Source organism: Rhyacophila brunnea, unplaced genomic scaffold (assembly GCF_057557595.1).
Source record: "Rhyacophila brunnea isolate RB1 unplaced genomic scaffold, BYU_Rbru_1.0 scaffold_12, whole genome shotgun sequence".
NCBI lineage: Eukaryota > Metazoa > Arthropoda > Insecta > Trichoptera > Rhyacophilidae > Rhyacophila > Rhyacophila brunnea.
Genome location: NW_028232774.1, coordinates 39,749,115 through 39,768,244, shown reverse-complemented (window position 1 = coordinate 39,768,244; position 19,130 = coordinate 39,749,115). Strand labels below are relative to the sequence as shown.

Genomic DNA, 19,130 nt, shown 5'->3' with positions numbered 1-19,130 from the left:
GTGCCCTGCCCATCTCCATTTCAGCTGTTTGGCAACGCCTATTACATCGCGTACTCTTGTCTGCTTCCTAACCCATTCATTTCTCTTACGGTCCTTTCGCGTGATGCCCAACATGCACCTCTCCATGCCTCGCTGTGTGACTCTTAGCCTTTGGACATCTTTCGTGTTGAGGGTCCACGTCTCGCAGCCATACGTGAGCACGGGTAGCACACATTGGTTGAACACCCTACGCTTAAGACATAATGGTAGGTCACTCTTTAAGATACTATTCAGACGTCCGAAAGCACTCCATCCCAGCTTTGTTCTACGAGCAATTTCATCGTGCATGCTTCCGTCTATGGACACCTGCTGTCCGAGATAGATGTAGCTGCTGACTTGCTCGAGTTGGGTGCCAGAAATACAGATAATCGCAGGTTCCGAAAAACAGTTCCTCATCACTTTTGTCTTTGAGACATTTATCTTTAGACCGACCGTTTGACTGACATCCGCGAGTTCTTGCATTCTACCTTGGAGGTCTTTCGGGTCTTGTGAGAGTATAACAATATCATCTGCAAAGCGCAGGTGACTGAGGTGCTCTCCGTTAATTGGAACACCTTTTTCCTCCCAATCAAGTTTCCTAAATAAGTCTTCAAGAGTGGCGGTGAATAGTTTAGGTGAAATGGTATCACCTTGCTGGAGACCTTTGTTAATGGGGAGTTTACACGACCGTTTGTGGAGTTTCACGCATGCTGTGGCATCACTGTATATACTGTTCAATATGTTTATGTAGCGTCTGGAAATTCCTTGGTTGCTAAGGGCGTCTATAATTGAGAATTTTTTGATGGAATCAAACGCCTTTTCATAGTCTTAATATACTATATATAAATATTACAACGATTATTATGATAGTATGCTTAAATATTACGACAATAAAAAAATCGATTATTTTACTATGTTCATTGGTCAGTACCTCATTCACTGCGGACTTGTTAATTAACATGCTAATAGTATCTAATGGCCAACTAAAATGGCAACGCACCGGTTGCGTTGGACCCACGGAATGAGGTAGATACTCAGTAGCAGCGTAGATAAATCTGATAAATGTTCAACAGCTGAATTCTGGTTGTCAATGGAACAGATGCATTATAATAATATTTATCTCGTTCACCAGCTGATTACATGCTATTCCTTGCTTATTAATTATGCTTTATTCGTATGGCAATGTTTACAATGACAGCTTGACCATTAAACTGTTACGTCGGGTTGTTGATCGAATGTCAAATATTTTGATAAAGAATATTAAATTAAGATGATTGTTTCTTCAACATCTACGTGGCGTTTACGTGAGTATTTTCAATTATCAAATCCAATAAATACTACTTTTAATACATTCACTTCTTTAACCATAAATAAACCGGTCAACACAATATTCGTATGTTGACACTAAACCTTCTTGACATAATTTCTTTATTATTACATTAACAAATCTTTTGCTCAATTTCATTCAACTATTATGAATGCAAAATCTATTATAAATATTCACCGCAATATCTAATTTTAAATTTTCTTCTAATTCTACTTTCAGTCCAAAGTTCAAACTATACATAATAACATAATGTGTACCTAGTTTGAAAAATAACTTTTTTCTTCTGGTTATTAACTGTATGGTTAGAAAATTAAATTAACCCCTGAGTTTACGTATATTATCGTCTTCCCTAAAGCAAAACGGCACATGTGCAATTTTGACGGTTTTGAGTTATGAATGCAGTTTTCTTCGTAATTTTTTTCTCTTAACATGTACACGATTTTAGGAACTATGTGCAATGTTTACAAAAATAGTATAGGAAAAAGTTAACAAGTGTAATTATTAAAAAGTGAGAAGGGCCTTTGTACAAAAAAAATAATTTCGTTGCAGAAAAAGGGCACTTGTGAAATTTGTGAAAAATTTAAAAACATGTTGGCAGCGGACAAAGGGGCCCAAATAAATATTTTGGAAGATCACAATAAGCGTAAAGTGGACGCTCGCAAATCAAAAGATGTAGATAAAGCTATTCATAAATGCATATAGGTAAAAGGTAACATGTGACCTAAAACCTCTTAAAAATCAAAAATTGACAAATTATAAAAAAAATAAAAATTGCATTTCAATCTTGAGTAAGTAATTAGGTCACATGTGTTCCAAATTTCATTTCAAAATATTAAGTAATAACCTCTCCACGATTTTTTTTCACTCCAAAAACACTTAAAAAACTCAATTTATGCACAAGTGCCCTTTTGCTTTTGGAGCGACGTTATCTATGTCTTCGAGTATTTTAAGAGAAAATTCAAGTGTACCACAAAAGTACACTGTTTTAATAAAATAAAAAAAACATCTTATGAATAAATAAAATATCTTCAGTCTTTCGAAAGATAGATAGTATTTATGTGAATATCAAATATATTTTTTTAAATATTTGTTTATCCAATATTCAAAGATTATTTTATCATTGACTTGAAATATTGAAGAAATAAAAGTGAGAATCGTTTGTTTTGTTTATACCTATTACATCATAGTAATATTTAACCACCTATTGATTTAGCTATATTTTCTGATTCACTTTCAAATAATATCAATGGTACATAAATTATTGCAATATTTTGGAACTGAATGCATTTACTGAGCAATTTTCATCGTCCCTTGGTAGCGACTAGATGCCGGACATTGATCTGCAGCAAATTCTTTCATGCGTTGGCTTTCAATTATAATTGTAAAATTATAAAAACATGACTATTTTATTTGTTCTATCCGTTATTCATAAGATTCAAGAAATTAGCTTTCTTATTGATTATAGGTATTTATTGGTTTTGTAACACTTTACAAAAATCAATAAGTCCACATTTTAATACTAGTGGTAAATGAGGTTTTGGTGCACCGAGAACCAGTTGATTTTAATGTTAGTTTTTTTTGTTCAAATTAGAAGAATCTGCCCATTTTCATCAAATTATGTTTACAAAATTCTCATATTCAAATTATTGTTACATTAAACAATCGCTTACGGCTCATCTTAGGTAAGCGTGTTCGGCGGCACGTTGAGCGGCTCGTGCAACTCAAACGTATGACCTAAAAAAGACTTTGTCTACAAACATTTTCACACACGGTTATACGTTCGAGTTGCGCGCGCCGCTCAACGCCCACGTAAGACACCCAGTTAGTATCGAGTCATCACCACTGCAAGGTACCATAATATAATACATTTGTTATTAACGAATCCGTTTTGAATAAAAAGTTCTATAAGATGCCTAATCACTAAAATATTTATTTCCACAAAAAATATTCTTCTCAATATTTTATTCTTTGGTGTTATTTTATTATCTCTTTTTTCAAACCAAAATAGTATAAAAAATATTATGATTGTATTTTTTATCTTATTTATGAAAACTTGTTTGTATTAAAACTATCTGAGTTTAGATAACATTACTGTTTCCGTTACGTCGTTATAGTACTGAATCACAATGTTTTTCTTACAAGCATAATGAATATCAGGTTTTTTATAGTATTGCAGAAAGTTAAATTATTTAATAAGAAATTATTAAACACTGACTATAAAACGAGTGCCGAGCTGCTACCACGCGGGGTCTGGAAAATTCACATGTTGTTTTTTTATATGTGTAACCAGAGTATGGACCTAATAGGTAGAGCAATTGGATAATGTCCATTTCTCGTAAAAAAGATATAAACTCCACTCTGTGGAGGTCCATATTAGGATCGAACATGATATATAAATAATAGAATAATTGTGCTTTTCAATTCGGTGCACTTGTTTTGACGCATTACTGATATCAGAGAATCACAGGTTTAAATGGACTAAAACTATTGAACGAATGACTACCAATAAATTTCCTGGATTTCCATGTCTTGGAATTGAAATTGAAATACTTATTTAAAGGTCGAAAACCAGTCCTGTAAAACCACTTATATAACTTTAACACAGTGTGGTTGCCATATGCTCCATCAAAACATGTTTGTGGTAAAAGCAATACATGGATATGTGTAGTTTTATTAAGATGAGAGGAAGCTGAATTTAGAAATGTGGAATTACTTACTCCCTCGTCATTATATCCCAGGTGTGATTTAGCTTCCTCCACAAACTCCCTACATCAACTCCTATACCTCACCAGTTCTCTCCGGTTTTCAAGCCTGTAGGTTGCTTTCGTTGGGGTACCCACCCAGTCAGAATCTTTGCTGCCCTGCTATCATGCATTCTCTCAATCTGACTAAAGATGTGGTGTTCCATTTGGATATTCAGTTCACGATTAATTTTTCTTCTGTACGCCCCATTTTTTAAAATGTCCAAGAATTCTTTGCGATATATTTCTTTCAAAGACTCGTATCTTATTTTCTTCAGTCTCTGTTAAACACAATGTTTCACAAGCATATGTTAGCACTGGACTTAAGGCTTTTGTTTCTAGAGTTTGTTTCTTCGTTCCAGTTGTCGCTCTATGCATTGAATATAAACGAGTGATCATATTTAATATTAACAATGAGTTCACTTTACTTCTTTTCAGTGGCGGGAGGGGTAAGACGATATAGCAACAGCAATGCACCTAAAATTACAACACACTACACCATTCATCCGAGAGAAGATGATCCCAGATGGAAGGGTGAGATTATAAAAATCCAACCTCTTTCAAATTAATGAGGTTAAATAAAATATTTAAGATTCAAATCGTGGATCTGGAAAGTTCACATGTTGTTTTTTGTTGTATTTGTCACCAGAGCACGGACCTAATGGAATGAGTATGTGGTTAACATCCATTATTCTCGTAATAAATCTGTTAGGAAACGTTTTTGCTAGAGGGTTAGAATATAACATATAATATCTGTTGGCTTTGACTCAATATATATTTATATTTGTTTTTATAGAAGTGAATATGGAGCGGTTTGTTGATGAGACTGATTTGTTGATCATCGGTGGAGGACCAGCCGGTCTGTCAGCTGCCATTAGAGCCAAACAGATCGCCACCGAGAAAGGACAGGTAATAGTCTGATCTTTACACATCCCTCGAAAAAACACTGCAAGGTACACTCAACAAATTGAATCTTCACTTGCTGCGACAATAGTGGTTAGTGATTAAGTCTAATGACCTAAAATGTATATTAATGTAAATCTCTGATATTATAAACAACAGTGAAATAAACAAACGCTAATGTAAATTAATAGATCCCTATCTAGTAGAAGTCAATCGTCTGCCCATGGAAATTTGATCTGCATTACAACAAAGTTTGAATATACCTATTTACCCATTGTAGTTTTATAATTAGAAATCATACCTTGTACATTGTCTGGCCAATGCAGTTTTTTTAGGGTTAGCCTCTAGCAACAGAATACAAAAACATCAATTTAATACATTTTACCGATAATTTCTTTTTCAATAATCAATAAGTACATACAGTAGGCGCTCGGTAATCTGGCACCCATATTTTTTCACCTATGTCGGATTGTCTGAAATGCCGGATTATTGGATTTCTACAGGAAATAATTCTATCACAGATTTGCACAGTAAAAATCTTTATTAGTTTATGTAAACATACACAAAAAATTGGTAACATTGTTTACTTAATCAATATTAATAATAGGTTGTGTTGCGATATCATCACCAAACTGCCGAGCGAACGGCTCTCCGCTCCGTAATCCGGCAGTTTAATGTGAAACCTGCCGGATTATAGAGCAGGGAGTTGATTTGCAAAATGCCTGACTATTGGACGTCCCAGATTGGTGAACGCGGGATTACCGAGCGCCTACTGTATTATCTAAAAACATTAAAAATAAAAATATTTCTTTTTAATTCAAAAATAAACTTGAAATTTAAAATTGAATGTATGTTCATTGAATATATTCATTTTATTATTACAAATTATTTTATGGCCATTAAAATGTGGTTTAATAAGTTCATTTAATGGTCGTAACTGTCAATTCTTGGTGAGAAAACATTCTATTAATTAAAATATGACATCTCCACTGCTTAATCTTAACTCCACTTGAGCAAATTGTTCAGGAAGGAGAAAAAATATAATTCAACTTTCAAGTGGAATTTAACTATTCCAAAAATACACACTATGAATTAATACACTATTTTAGCTTCCGTTTTATATATAAAGTAAATTTATATAAAGAGCTAAGTTATTCCATTTACAATATTGGAAATTTGGCACCTGCAGTTGACTGTTTTTTTTAAAGAACGATAACGCATTTATTATAACAAATTGCCATCAAAATCTCATTTTTGGTCAAAAGTGCAGTTGGCTGGTTTGGAGATTAAGCAGTCAACTTGTATCAGTTGACAATATCCAATAGAAGCGGAAAAAACTGATCCTGATTAATGTTGAACTATGTGGAAGAAGTACTACATAATAATTAGTATTATGTTTTATTTTATTTAATTATTAAGTTCTCATGAATGTTGTAGGAAGGTTTTTTTTTTTAAATAATTCATAGTTTTGTTTATTAATTGAGTTAGCATTTACTTGGTAGAATTCCATTTTACAAGAAATGAAAATATAATTAATATTAAATTCTACAGGTTTTTAAAAAAGGTTTGTCGATAGCTATTTCGGTTGTAACACCATTATCAAGACTATTCAGATAGGCCGCTTGCCCTTGCTTAAATACTACACGTGTATAGATAGAGACAGAATACATTTTCTTACTCGTTCTAGCAATATTATGAATTTGTACACTTATTATTAATTGTAATATTATTAACCCTTTAACAGCCACTGACGAGTGGTTCTCGTCATGGGCATCTACTTTCGTGCGCCCGTGACGAGCGAAACTCGTCTCGCCGTTTTTGCGCCTAATATGAGTCATATATTTATTTTTTCAATTTTAATACGTGTATTGACATCTATGGGCAAGCTCTGCAGGCAGAAACGTTTGAAAAGTCAAATACATCGCGAGAATAAAGGGGATTCCCGAGAGGCCCATTCAGGGTTACCGATTTCTTCCCATGTACTGAGAAATTGTTAACTCATTAGTTCGCCCCGCGATCGCGTAATACTTGGTCGTCGGGATGATAGTCTGATTTGCGTTCCAATTGAAAGATTTTGCATTTTTTCTTATTGAAATTTAATTTGTGTTGAGTTACGAAGTGTTGTGAGTATTTATATTTATATTTTGCGTATGATTTGCGTATACAAGTGTTATATTGACGAGTTTACTTTTAGATTGAATTGAAACATTTTCGATATTTTCAGATTGAAAATTTTATTTGTGTCGAGTGACTAAGTACTGTGACTATTTTTATTTATACTTTGCATTCAATTTGGACAAACAAAAGTGTTATATTTACGAGTTTAGTTTACCAATTTTTCCAATTCAAAATGGATGAATATTGTGAAGATGGTGAAATTGACAATCTTTTAGAAACGATTGAATCTGAAGACGATAGTGATGATTCCGAATTTGATGAAGTTGACGATACTTTGGAAGTTGAAGAAAATGAACCAACTACATCCGAAGCTACTGAAAGACCATCATTTGAGTGGAAATCGGATTTATTTAACCCGCGCGCATTTTCATTCGATGATACTGAATCGGGATGCAAAGCAGATAGTTTAGCTTCGGATGCACTTGAAATGGATTATTTCAAGTGTTTTATCCACATTTCCTTTATTGAAATGATAGTGGGAGAGACAAATAAACAATTTAAATTTGCTACAAAAAATATCACGGTTCTGAGTGGGTAGACTGCACAACCGATGATATATACACATTTTTGGGAGTGTGCATGCTCATGTCACGTAATTCTCGCAACAAAATTACTGAACACTGGTCTATCAAAAATATAATATCGAAAATAATACCGATATTGCAAAAAAATGTGTACTTGTAAAATTTATAAATTTAATAATTTTTTTTTTGAATTTTTTAAAAATATTTTTGAACTATTTCTTGTAAATTCGCAGTGTTGTGATAACCCTAACCTTGGTGCAAATTTTCCGACATTTTCATGAAATTATGAATGAAAAACCCTTTCGACGAACTTCAAATGATGTCTCATCATATGTAAGTGCTAGATATAAAATTTTCCACTGGTAATTTTTTTTTTTATATATTATTTAATTCTTGGGCCCTGGAGTTATACCTAGTATTATCAGCTGGGCTGCTAAAAGGTTAATACTTTGAAAACCCTGAGTGGGTTTTTTAATGGATATCAAAATTTATCAAAATTACAGTGTTCTAGATTGACATTATTAATCAATTAAAATAATATTAGTATAATTGTATTATTCGTGTGTTTAAATTATATTTAATAGTGGCGACGAATGCATTACCAAATTTTCATTAATTATGTGATTACTTTTGGATAATTCGCGATTAATTTCCAACTGTTCGAGTAAATTCAATTTTAGACCTTTATTACATATATGCAAACATTCCGGCGCAATATTGTTACTGATGCTATGCGAATTTGATATCAAATGTTTAGCAAACTGAGAATCTGTTCAGAGAACAGATTGAAATTCTTTTTATTTATATCGATTCAAGCTTTGGTATTGACAGAACCCCTAAAAAGATTAAATACTATTGAGATAATGGAGACTCTTCCGGTACACTCTTAAGTTAACATAGATTTTAGAGAAACAATAAAATTGTTTAAATGCATTGCAGGAAATCCGAGTTGTGGTACTTGAAAAGGCTGCAGAAGTTGGTGGGCATACTCTATCAGGTGCTGTTATCGATCCAAAAGGACTCACGGAACTTATTCCCGATTGGAAAGAAAAGGGAGCCCCACTAAACACCCCCGTCACTAAGGACAAAATGGCTTTCCTCACACCTAACTCTCGGATAACGATTCCTCTTTTCCCAGGTAACGTTCCCATGTTCACTTTAACCTATAATTATTACTGAAGCGACCGATATTATTTATTTACATAATCAGTTAAATATTTTTGTTTTAGGCCTACCCATGTGGAATCACGGCAACTACATTGTTCGGTTGGGTCGATTAGTGTCGTGGCTGGGTGAGCAAGCAACCGAGGCAGGTGTCGAGATTTACACGGGCACCGCCGGTTCAGAGTTGCTGCTGAACAATGGGGTCGTCGAGGGCGTTGCTACTGCGGATGTCGGCATTGCTAAAGATGGATCGCCACGAGATTCTTTCGAACGAGGGATGGAACTCAGGGCTAAATGTACCATCTTTGCAGAAGGTAGAATATTATATTTAACGTATATAATATGAAAACAACTCAAAGAAATAAAAACCATCAGAAAAAATCTTTTTGAAAAAGCCCTATGGGATTCGCGCTCATGTGCACTAAACATTAAGCTATGTGTGTCGTATCTGAAAACAAAATTAGTTTTTATGTATATTGATTGTTGATTGTTTAATTCTACATTATGAAGGTGTGTGTGAAGGCTTTCATAGTAAAGGGATTACAACATATGAAGCGCCTAGTTTCAAATCCCCCTAAAACGGTTTTTGAAAAATTTTAAGTTAGATATGTATTTAGATGGATATTTTTGTTACCTATATGATGGCCAAAGATTGAACTTTAAAAAATGCCAAAAACCGTCGATACATAATATGTTCAAAAATTAGGGTAAATTTCAAAACCCGCTAAAATGGTTGGGTGTGCTTTTCAAATATCCCTAAAATGGATAAGCCAAAATATTCTTTAGAATGTATGAATTAAATAATAAATACATAAAGTTCACAGATTTAATATATGAGTTTTTTTCATTTTTTATCAAAACTTAAAACTTAACAAGATTTAAAATTAAAAGGAAATTGGATGAAATCTTAAGGTTTTTTTTCATAATTTGTTTATTGCAGGAAGAAATTTCCAAGTAGTCCAGTTAGGGTACGACAAATAATATTATCTCTATAATAATAATAGGTTGCCAACCTCTGAATTCTAGATTATGTATCATACTATTGGAATATATTATTATTTAATAATTCTCATCGTATATTTTCGACATTACAGGTTGCCATGGTCACCTAACGAAGCAAGTAATAAATAAACTTGGTTTAAGAGGGTCAGCCGAAGCTCAGACGTATGGTTTAGGTTTAAAAGAACTGTGGGAAGTGCATCCCGAGAAGCACAATCCTGGCTTGGTGGAGCATACGGTCGGTTGGCCCCTTCCCAAGGATGTATACGGCGGGTCTTTCCTCTATCATCTGAGTGAGCCCGATGGCAGTCCTCTGGTGGCCGTTGGGTTTGTGGTAGGACTAGACTACACCAATCCTTACCTCAGTCCGTTTAGAGAGTTTCAGAAGTTTAAAATGCACCCAAGTGTCCGGAACCTGTTCGAAGGTAACAGTAAATTATTTGTGTATTATCTTTATTTGCAGCAGTGTCCACTTTGATTAAGGGCCCAAGGGTAGTCAACCTGGTCCCTACCACCTACTAGTGGGCGTTTCAGCTTTTATGGTGGGCGATAGGGGTTTTAAAAATATTTTCATTATGTTTTCAAAATGTTCAAAAATTGAGCCAGATATCCAGTATTTACTTTCGCAGCATCAGCCTCAGGGATTTCATTAATAATTTAATCAGCCTCAGGGATTTCATTAATAATTTAATTGATTAAATGTAATTTCATCAGACTTCTTGCTTATATATATACAAAGTATAAATAAAAATATAGATTTAACTACAGTAAGTTCTTTTATAAAGATTTATTCTGCCAAACTTAGCGAAAATCTGACGTAAGTAATTGTTTTTATATGCTTTAACTTGCTGTAACTCTGCTTTATAAATTTTATAAATCACCATTACTGTGGAACCGGTGGGCGGTTAGAAAATTTTATTACTAACAGAGATGCAAAAGTGGGCGGTAGGTATAAAAAGGTTGACTACCCCTACTGACTACCGCAATACCTCTACCTGCCAGTGGAAAAATATCAAACTTGCAATTTGAGACATTTTTTTGATAATTTACAATTAAAACTGTATTAATTAATAAATATGTATCTGAAAACATTAAAAAGAAAAATATTTTTTATTTTAAGTCAAAGATAAAATAAATAATTATAAAAAAAAAATAATTACAAGATAAAAAAAACTTTTTATATACGTTTTTAAATTTTCTGTTGAATCATATAAACTTGACTTGACTAGCTTAAACGATCAAAAAAATTGTACTTGATAGAAATACTGAATGATGAAATGTCATTTCATATTGATTTCCATAGTAACGCATGTATATATTAATAATTTAGTTGCTAGGACCCCCTAGCAACCAATAATGATATCGAAATAACTTTTCATACAAAACAGAATTAACTGAAAATGAATTAAATTCTACTTAAAAATGGCTAATGATGGCATTGGCATCGTGTTCTGATATATTCTAAAAGTTTCAAATGTCTAGCTAGTCGGGAAGTTAGTTAAAAATCGATTGCAAGATTTTTTACCGGGCAAATAAGAATACGAGCTAAGAAAAATGTTATAAAATGTGTCAAAGAAACCCTTCTATTACATATATTTTATGATTATTATTAAAATTTAGTTTATTAAGGGCGGACGTGCTCAGCATGGGTCAAAATGGAGTTTTTTTTCTATTTTCAAAGCATGATCCTGGACATACTTTAAACGTTGTAGATAATCTATTTATATAATTTTGAAGCCTTATTATCCTTTATATTTATTTGAAACATTTGATGACTGCATAAAGTATTTTTATTACATACATGATGTTAACGCGCGTGTTTGAACATGTACCGTTTAAAAAAAAAAAAAAAAATCGGTTAGGTACATGTTCAAACACGCGCTTACTCTCTACTTCAATTATAGTTTGTCAATTTATGGCTACGGCTGTGTGTTGTAGCTTAACTACTGGGGAATGCCAAAAGAAATGGCGTATTTCAAAAAAACACTACCTTATTCTTAGGTCAATAATTATTATAAAGCAATCATTATTCGTAGGATGTTTATCACACTTGAATGGTCAAAGACATAGCTTATAATGAGTATCTTTAGAATTATCTTCAAATGTGTTAATCTTGCTCATTTTTTGAATAATAAAATGCCTAATTCTTGTTAAATTTGGGATCACAGAGATTATCAATATAATTTTTTATCGTAAATATTTCACTATAATAATGTCGATATAAATTATACTGATGGTTTTATAAATGCGTTTAAAAATTAATAAATATGTACAAAATCTTAACACTACTGCACATTTATGTACTGAAATATGACTATATTCTAAAACATTAGAGCGAGACGTTTAAAAGAATACTATTTTATGTTATAAAAATACTTTATGTAGTCATCAAATGTTTAAAATAAATATAAAGGATAATAAGGCTTCAAAATTATATAAATAGATTATCTACAACATTTAAGGTATGTCCAGGATCATGCTTTGAAAATAGAACAAAAGCTCCATTTTGACCCACGCTGAGCATGTCCCCCCTTAAGTTTTCTATGATTTATCTAAGAAAATTTTGACTGAGTCATAGTTTTAATATTTATAAAAATACAAACGTGTGTAACTTGAAATCTTTTTATTTATATGAAATCTTATTTAAGTATGGTCCCAATATTGAAGCTCGATTTGAATTTCTCCACCATTATCAACATTTCAGGGGGCACTCGTGTAGCGTACGGAGCAAGGGCATTGGCAGAGGGTGGTTTGCAAAGTCTTCCTAAACTCACCTTCCCCGGAGGATGTCTGGTCGGAGATTCAGCCGGTCTACTCAATGTGCCCAAGATCAAGGGCACACACAACGCTATCAAGAGTGGTAAATATGTTTATCTACACATTTTTAATTTTATAACGTAAATTGTGCAAATTCTAAAAGAAGGTTTGCTGAGTAACTATTGTCTTGTTTCAGGTTCCTTAGCAGCAGAGGCAGCATGTGAGGCTATATCATCTGGCGTGGCGAGGAGTGAACCTTTGGCATACGAAAGTAGTTTACGCGCATCTTGGGTTTGGAGAGAATTGAAAGCGGTGCGAAATATCCGTCCATCTTTCCACTCTCCCCTCGGTCTATATGGAGGATTTGCATATTCTGCTCTGTCCACTTTACTCGGTGGACGGGAGCCCTGGACCCTCAAGCATGGGGGTATGTATATATTTAAAAAAAATGTATTAGGCTCCCATAAAATAGAGCTCATAGATAAGGTAGATTGTTTGTGAAAAAATATATAATTATCATAATGTAATCTACTTTTCAAATATTCACTACATTCTTATCGATGCACTGGAAAATCTATTAGGCACTCATAAACTTATGTAGGTATATTGCTTTATAATCAATTAAAGAAAATTGTTTTTGATTATTTTTTAATAGTACCTACATGGTAATGGCAATTCCTTTTATAATTTTCGCATTCTTACTAAATTTAAATAATGAATAATGATATTTTCATACTAGGGCAACTAGGCGAATGTATTAGGTTCTCATAAAATCCCTGTGGAGTGTCGTTAGTAGATGATGTAGAAAGTTTATATTTTGATAAAATATAAACTTTCTCCAATAAGCACTCGTTGGGCGATATTTTGTTTATATAGAGTTTTCTGAATCTTTCTCATTTCACCATTTCTTTCATTTTCATGAAAAATAATTTCATACATTCGACTTTTTATTCTGTTACAATAATATCAATATAGATCACGTTTTCTTAATATATAATTTTTATATAATGTCTTAGAAAACATACGTATTATAAAAAATCCTGAAAGACCAAGTGGACCTCACATCTTTTCACTGTCTATTGATTTGCCTCAAGCAAGGCACCAAATAACGACAAGCAGACCAATAACGCAGTGGATAGAACAGTCACCGGGACAGTGGAAAGATATGAGGTGCGAGTCCCTCTTGGTCTAACCTATTTTTCTAATATCTATGTTCTTAATTTAATATTCCTAAGTGTATATTCAGTATTCAAAAAGATGCTTTAGTTAAAATATGGGAGAATTGATCAACTTGCAATATTTGTGGGAGATTATAACAATTTCTCATATTGAAAATAAAATAATCATAACATTGACTCTTGACATGGGTAAGGAGCAGGGTATTTCCTCCCCACAGCCAGTCTCGGATACGAAATATGGAAAGCCCTCGACAAACTCCACACTTTGGTCTTGACACTCCACATTTTGACTTTGATATCACTGCTTTTTCATATTTTATTGTAGCTTTTTCTAACTTTCTACCTTTCTTTCTTTCTTTCTAACTTTCTTTCTTCAACTATTATAGGTTATAATACAAGTACTTGAAATGGAAAAGTTAACAAACCGAAGCGCTCAACAATTTTCTGAAGATAGTACATAACATAGTTATCAAATTTTATGTATTTTATAAAAATAAATGTGATTTTTGAAGTTATACTTCTTTAGGCGCGTTTGGGAAAACAGATCAGAGTGTATTTTTTGCATGTGACAAAGTTGCGCGCGCAAATATAACGCATTAGTTTGGCATGGCACGGAAGTTTTACCCGCCGATGCAACATAATCTATTTTATTCAACGAATAATTCACAACATTTAAGAATATAACATTATTTTTATTGAACATACATAATTTGAAAACACTTCTGAGAAATATATAACCAATAGAAAAATCTTTTTTTTTTTTAAATACGACACCCAGCAGGTTCCAACCTGCGTCTCTGTTTCAGAGAGTAGTTATTGTAAGAACCATTAGTCAAAATTCGTCGCAATTAGATAAGATTCCTATAATAACATAGTGGTCAATGGCCGAAAGAATCCTGCTGAGTGATTTCAAATTATGTATGTTCAAAAAATAAATAAGTTAATAACTTCATTTATAATGGCTATATTAGAAGAATTGGAGGAAGAAATTCTACGACAACTAATGAACTTGACTAAAGATAACATGTTCAGACTTGTCATGTATGTGGCTTGTTTTGTATTTAGTGAGAGGTCGTGGGGGGTGCTATTAGACCGAAAAAAGAGAACAAAATGGATTGACTCGACTAAATGATTTCACTAAATTACTCGACTAAATTTGTCTGTTCATACATGTTAAGTGACTAAATTAATCGCCACTCGACTAATCCGAACTGGTATTTACGGATGCAGTTCAAATTCAATCTTGCAACAAAAAATGCACAGAATTCATACTTTTTATAGCTAGCAGGCGTGTCTATATCAGCTGTAAGGCTTCAATTGGCTGTGTCGCTGATCTGTCAGATCGCGCGAAACACTAAAATGATAATGTAATGAAATTTTCCATACCATAGGTTGGGAAATATCAATTGGAGTGTATGCATCGGTATATTTTTAATATTGAATTTAGTTGTGTTCAGGATTCTATGTATTATTTTGTTTATTGCAGGCAGTGACGCATCTCGCTTGAAACCAGCTGCCGAATGCTCTCCCATTGAATATCCTAAGCCTGACGGAAAAGTCTCTTTTGATTTACTGTCGTCTGTCGCTCTTACAGGTCAGTCCAATTTCATTGTTAAAACTTATACATGTTTTGATTCACAGTGATGACGATACCATTAAATTGAACTAAGCAGGGTGAAGTTAGAATGTTGATTTGTTATTTAATTTGTTACAGGAACCAATCATGAGTCGGACCAACCCCCACACCTAACTCTCAAAAATGATAGCATTCCAGTAGACACAAATTTAACCATTTTTGACGGACCCGAAGCGAGATTTTGCCCTGCAGGTTGGTATTCTTACACACTAATTTGTATTGTAGATAGAGTCTAAACCTTTTTATACCTTCCACCCATTTCTGTATCTCTGTTAGTAGTAAAATTTACTAACCACCCACCGGTTCCACAGTAATGGTGATTTATAAACCAGAGAAGTAACTTTGCATACATAGAAGCATGAAGTCTGATGAAATACATCACACTATAACGCCATTTAGTTTCGCTTACGTAACGCAAACTAAACTTATACGAGAGCGATACAAATCACGGGGAATTTTATGAAAACATAATGACAATGTTTTTAAAACCCCTACCGCCCACCATGAAAGCTGGAATGCCCACTAGTGGGCGGTAGGGACCAGGCTGACTAACCCTGGTCTAAATGCATAAATCTTAGATGAAAAACGACTTCTAAGAGTGTTATGATTCAGGTAGCTACAAATAATTTCGCATTGCAGACCAATTGCTTGGTTTATGCAGGGTTTAATTGTATTTAAAAAACTAACAAACGCTATATACACATTGTAGTCTTAGGTCAATGAAAACAAATACAAAGATAAAATTTAGTATGCATTTTTTATGTCGGATCTTAACACCCTACCTCCACCCTTTCGCCACTGATTTGTAGTATGTACTTCTTCACCTAATATCGTCCACATCTGTCGAAAACTGCAATCGTTTTAACACAATTTTAGATTCACTCAATCAGCCAATTTTTGAATTGTGTCGCTGAGTTTCAAAACCCGCTATAACACTTTTTCATTATGTTGAGAAAATCAATAAAAACTTTTTTGAACTAAAAAGGTTTTTGAATGTTTCAGTTGTGTTATAGCGGGATTTGATAGACACATTGATTTTGTTTCATAAATGACAGTTAATTGTAGCGGATTTTGAAAGAGGCAGTAAACTTTTCATGTAGAGATTTTAATAACGAATCCAACGATATATATATCTTAACTATTTCAAAAAAGTGTTATAGCGGGTTTTGAAATTTAGTGACACAATTATTAAATGTATTGTCAAGTGAGATCCCCGGGGTTCCAGCGGCTAGCTCAGGAGTCCATCGAACCCCGGATTCACAAAAAAAAAGAAATTCAAACGGTTGGAGTATAAATAAAACTCGGTCTTTCGTGTTCGTGACGTGGTCTTATATTTTCTTATGATTTTTAGTTTCACAAATTTATATCTGGGTTTTTACGATTATAGTCGCAGGTCCTATCCTATTGGAAAAGGGACGCTTACTAATTTATTTATTTTTTTAAACTTCGCGTACCCACGCCATTCCACAAAAAGGACTCTCGTGATTGGCCAAATTTTATCGCGTGATGTTTTTTAATTTCACGAATCACGAGGACCACCCTGGCGCAGGCGCGTCGAAATTTGGACGTTGCCGACAAGCGCGGCAAAATTTATTATTTTTGAATCCTTATATTTAGTCTTAAAATTATCTCTTTCATCCATCATCATTTTTACTTTAATTAAAAAAAATACTAACGTGGTTGAGCAAGGAATCAGATTAGATGTTTTATGAAGCCGTTTCTAGAGGTCAGGGTTACGTTTCGACTTGAGCTACTAAATGATTATTTTACACCGGGAGAAGCCCGCCTGTAACAGGGGTGTATCACAAGGTTGACCTGGAAACTTGAATATGTGCGTAATAATGAAACATCAAAACAGGGCATAGATGTAGCTATAAACAAAATTCTACCAAAGCAACCATTCTAACAGTGTTATAATACAAAAATTTCATACAAAACCCTTTACTTATTGTTCAAACTCTTCGATTAGGATGAATGATTTTATCGCCAAGAAATTTCTTTTATTTTATCTTTTCTTCTTTGAATCTTGAAACCTCGAATATGTCGAAATTTGTGATGGTTATGATTCCACCAGAATTGCGTTTTAGTGTCACAAGTAAAATAAATAATTAATTGAACTGAAATCATTTATGGTAGGTACAATTTTCCTTGGTTGTAAAATAAAATGTCTATTTTCTATACAGGGGTATATGAGTTTGTCCCATTGGAGCAGGGAGAGGGTCAACGATTGCAGATTAACGCACAAAACTGTATCCACTGCAAAACTTGTGACATCAAAGATCCTTCACAGAACATCAATTGGGTAACACCTGAAGGTGGTGGCGGACCCAATTACAATGGAATGTAATCCTCAAAGCAGCTACTACCTACATAATATTAATTCTGTTTCATAATTTAATACGAAAGATTGTTGTTTGATCATTGATTCATTTTAAAAGATTCATTTCATTTTGAAAGATATTCAGACAAGTTGTCTATGGGCAAAAATGCAATAAAATCTTGATAATTGTGCTATCCCAACACTAGCAACCGCCATCCTGTGAATATTATGCTTGTTTTGTTATTTATTTGTTTTATAATATTGCTATATTGTAAATACTCATTTTAAATTGTTTAAATTCATAATATATATACATTCTACAAGGTGTGTTCACTGATTTATAAATAAATATAAAATATTTTTTTACTCTGCCAGAACTTGACTTTTTATTTATCATTTTTACTTGCTATTGAACAGAGGAAAACTGGAAAAACTTATGATGTTTTACAACATGATTTGTAATAGCAAAGAGAATAAATGGATACATAATGATAAACCACCTTAAATATGCATGAACCTGCGCAATGCAAACACTCAAGATTTATATTCTAATGGATTCAAGCTCTGTACTATTCCATTTAAGTCGTTTCTCGCCACCCGGGTTTCGCCTTTCGGCATCTTCAGGCGTCGTGTACACTCACCAAAGGCAAACACACACTGACAACGAAAACTCTTAACTCTACCTTATATAGTAAATCAATACAATAGAGTAGGTAAAAACTCCATTACTTACCTATCTAGTCAGAGGTTACAAAAAAAAGAGAAAAAATACAACAAACAAATTATGAATAGTTGAATTGTCAGTAAAAACCCTATCTTATTAATAACAATACACTGGATAGCATATTATTATAATAAATCGTCAAACCTAATAATAGGTCATTATTCTTTATAAACAATAAAAATACTACACTCAAGAGGTGTAAATCGTCAATTCTAAGAAAAATAATTAATGGAGAGAACTAATGAGATATTAGTCTTTAATAATATTCTTACATGGTACCTACTTTTATAACATTATTTTTTTTAAATATATACATATAAACTCCCTTAATATAATATATATATAACTCACCTAATATAAAATATATGTATATAATACATACCTAAATCCTCATCCATACAATCTCAAGATTTATGTTTACTTTTTGGTATGTTGTGATAGCCTTTGCAAAGTGGTATGTGTATAATATAAAAATTATGAGGTTTTTGTCAATACCCAAAAAAACGTATTTGGCATTTAGCTCAATTGGTTTTTACCGTCTTCAAAGCTGGTGATTAAATTGACGTCAAATCCATTATTTAAAAACTTGACTTCTGCTTGGTATCACCAATACTCTGGGGCTACCAAATTGGAAGGTAGCTGTTTCGGATAGATTGAACTT

General features: G+C 33.1%; 1 protein-coding gene across 1 annotated transcript; it reads left to right on the top strand.

The window, feature by feature from the left end:
• The first annotated feature begins 1,208 nt into the window (after nt 1-1,208).
• Nucleotides 1,209-18,120, top strand: Etf-QO (electron transfer flavoprotein-ubiquinone oxidoreductase). Its single transcript, XM_085961254.1, has 11 exons — nt 1,209-1,322; nt 4,525-4,620; nt 4,883-4,995; nt 8,631-8,829; nt 8,921-9,169; nt 9,950-10,279; nt 12,559-12,714; nt 12,808-13,038; nt 15,276-15,383; nt 15,504-15,617; nt 17,609-18,120. The coding sequence occupies exons 1-11, from the start codon at nt 1,289-1,291 to the stop codon at nt 17,770-17,772; spliced, it is 1,794 nt and encodes a 597-aa protein (XP_085817380.1). The 5' UTR covers nt 1,209-1,288; the 3' UTR covers nt 17,773-18,120.
• The last annotated feature ends 1,010 nt before the right edge of the window (nt 18,121-19,130 follow it).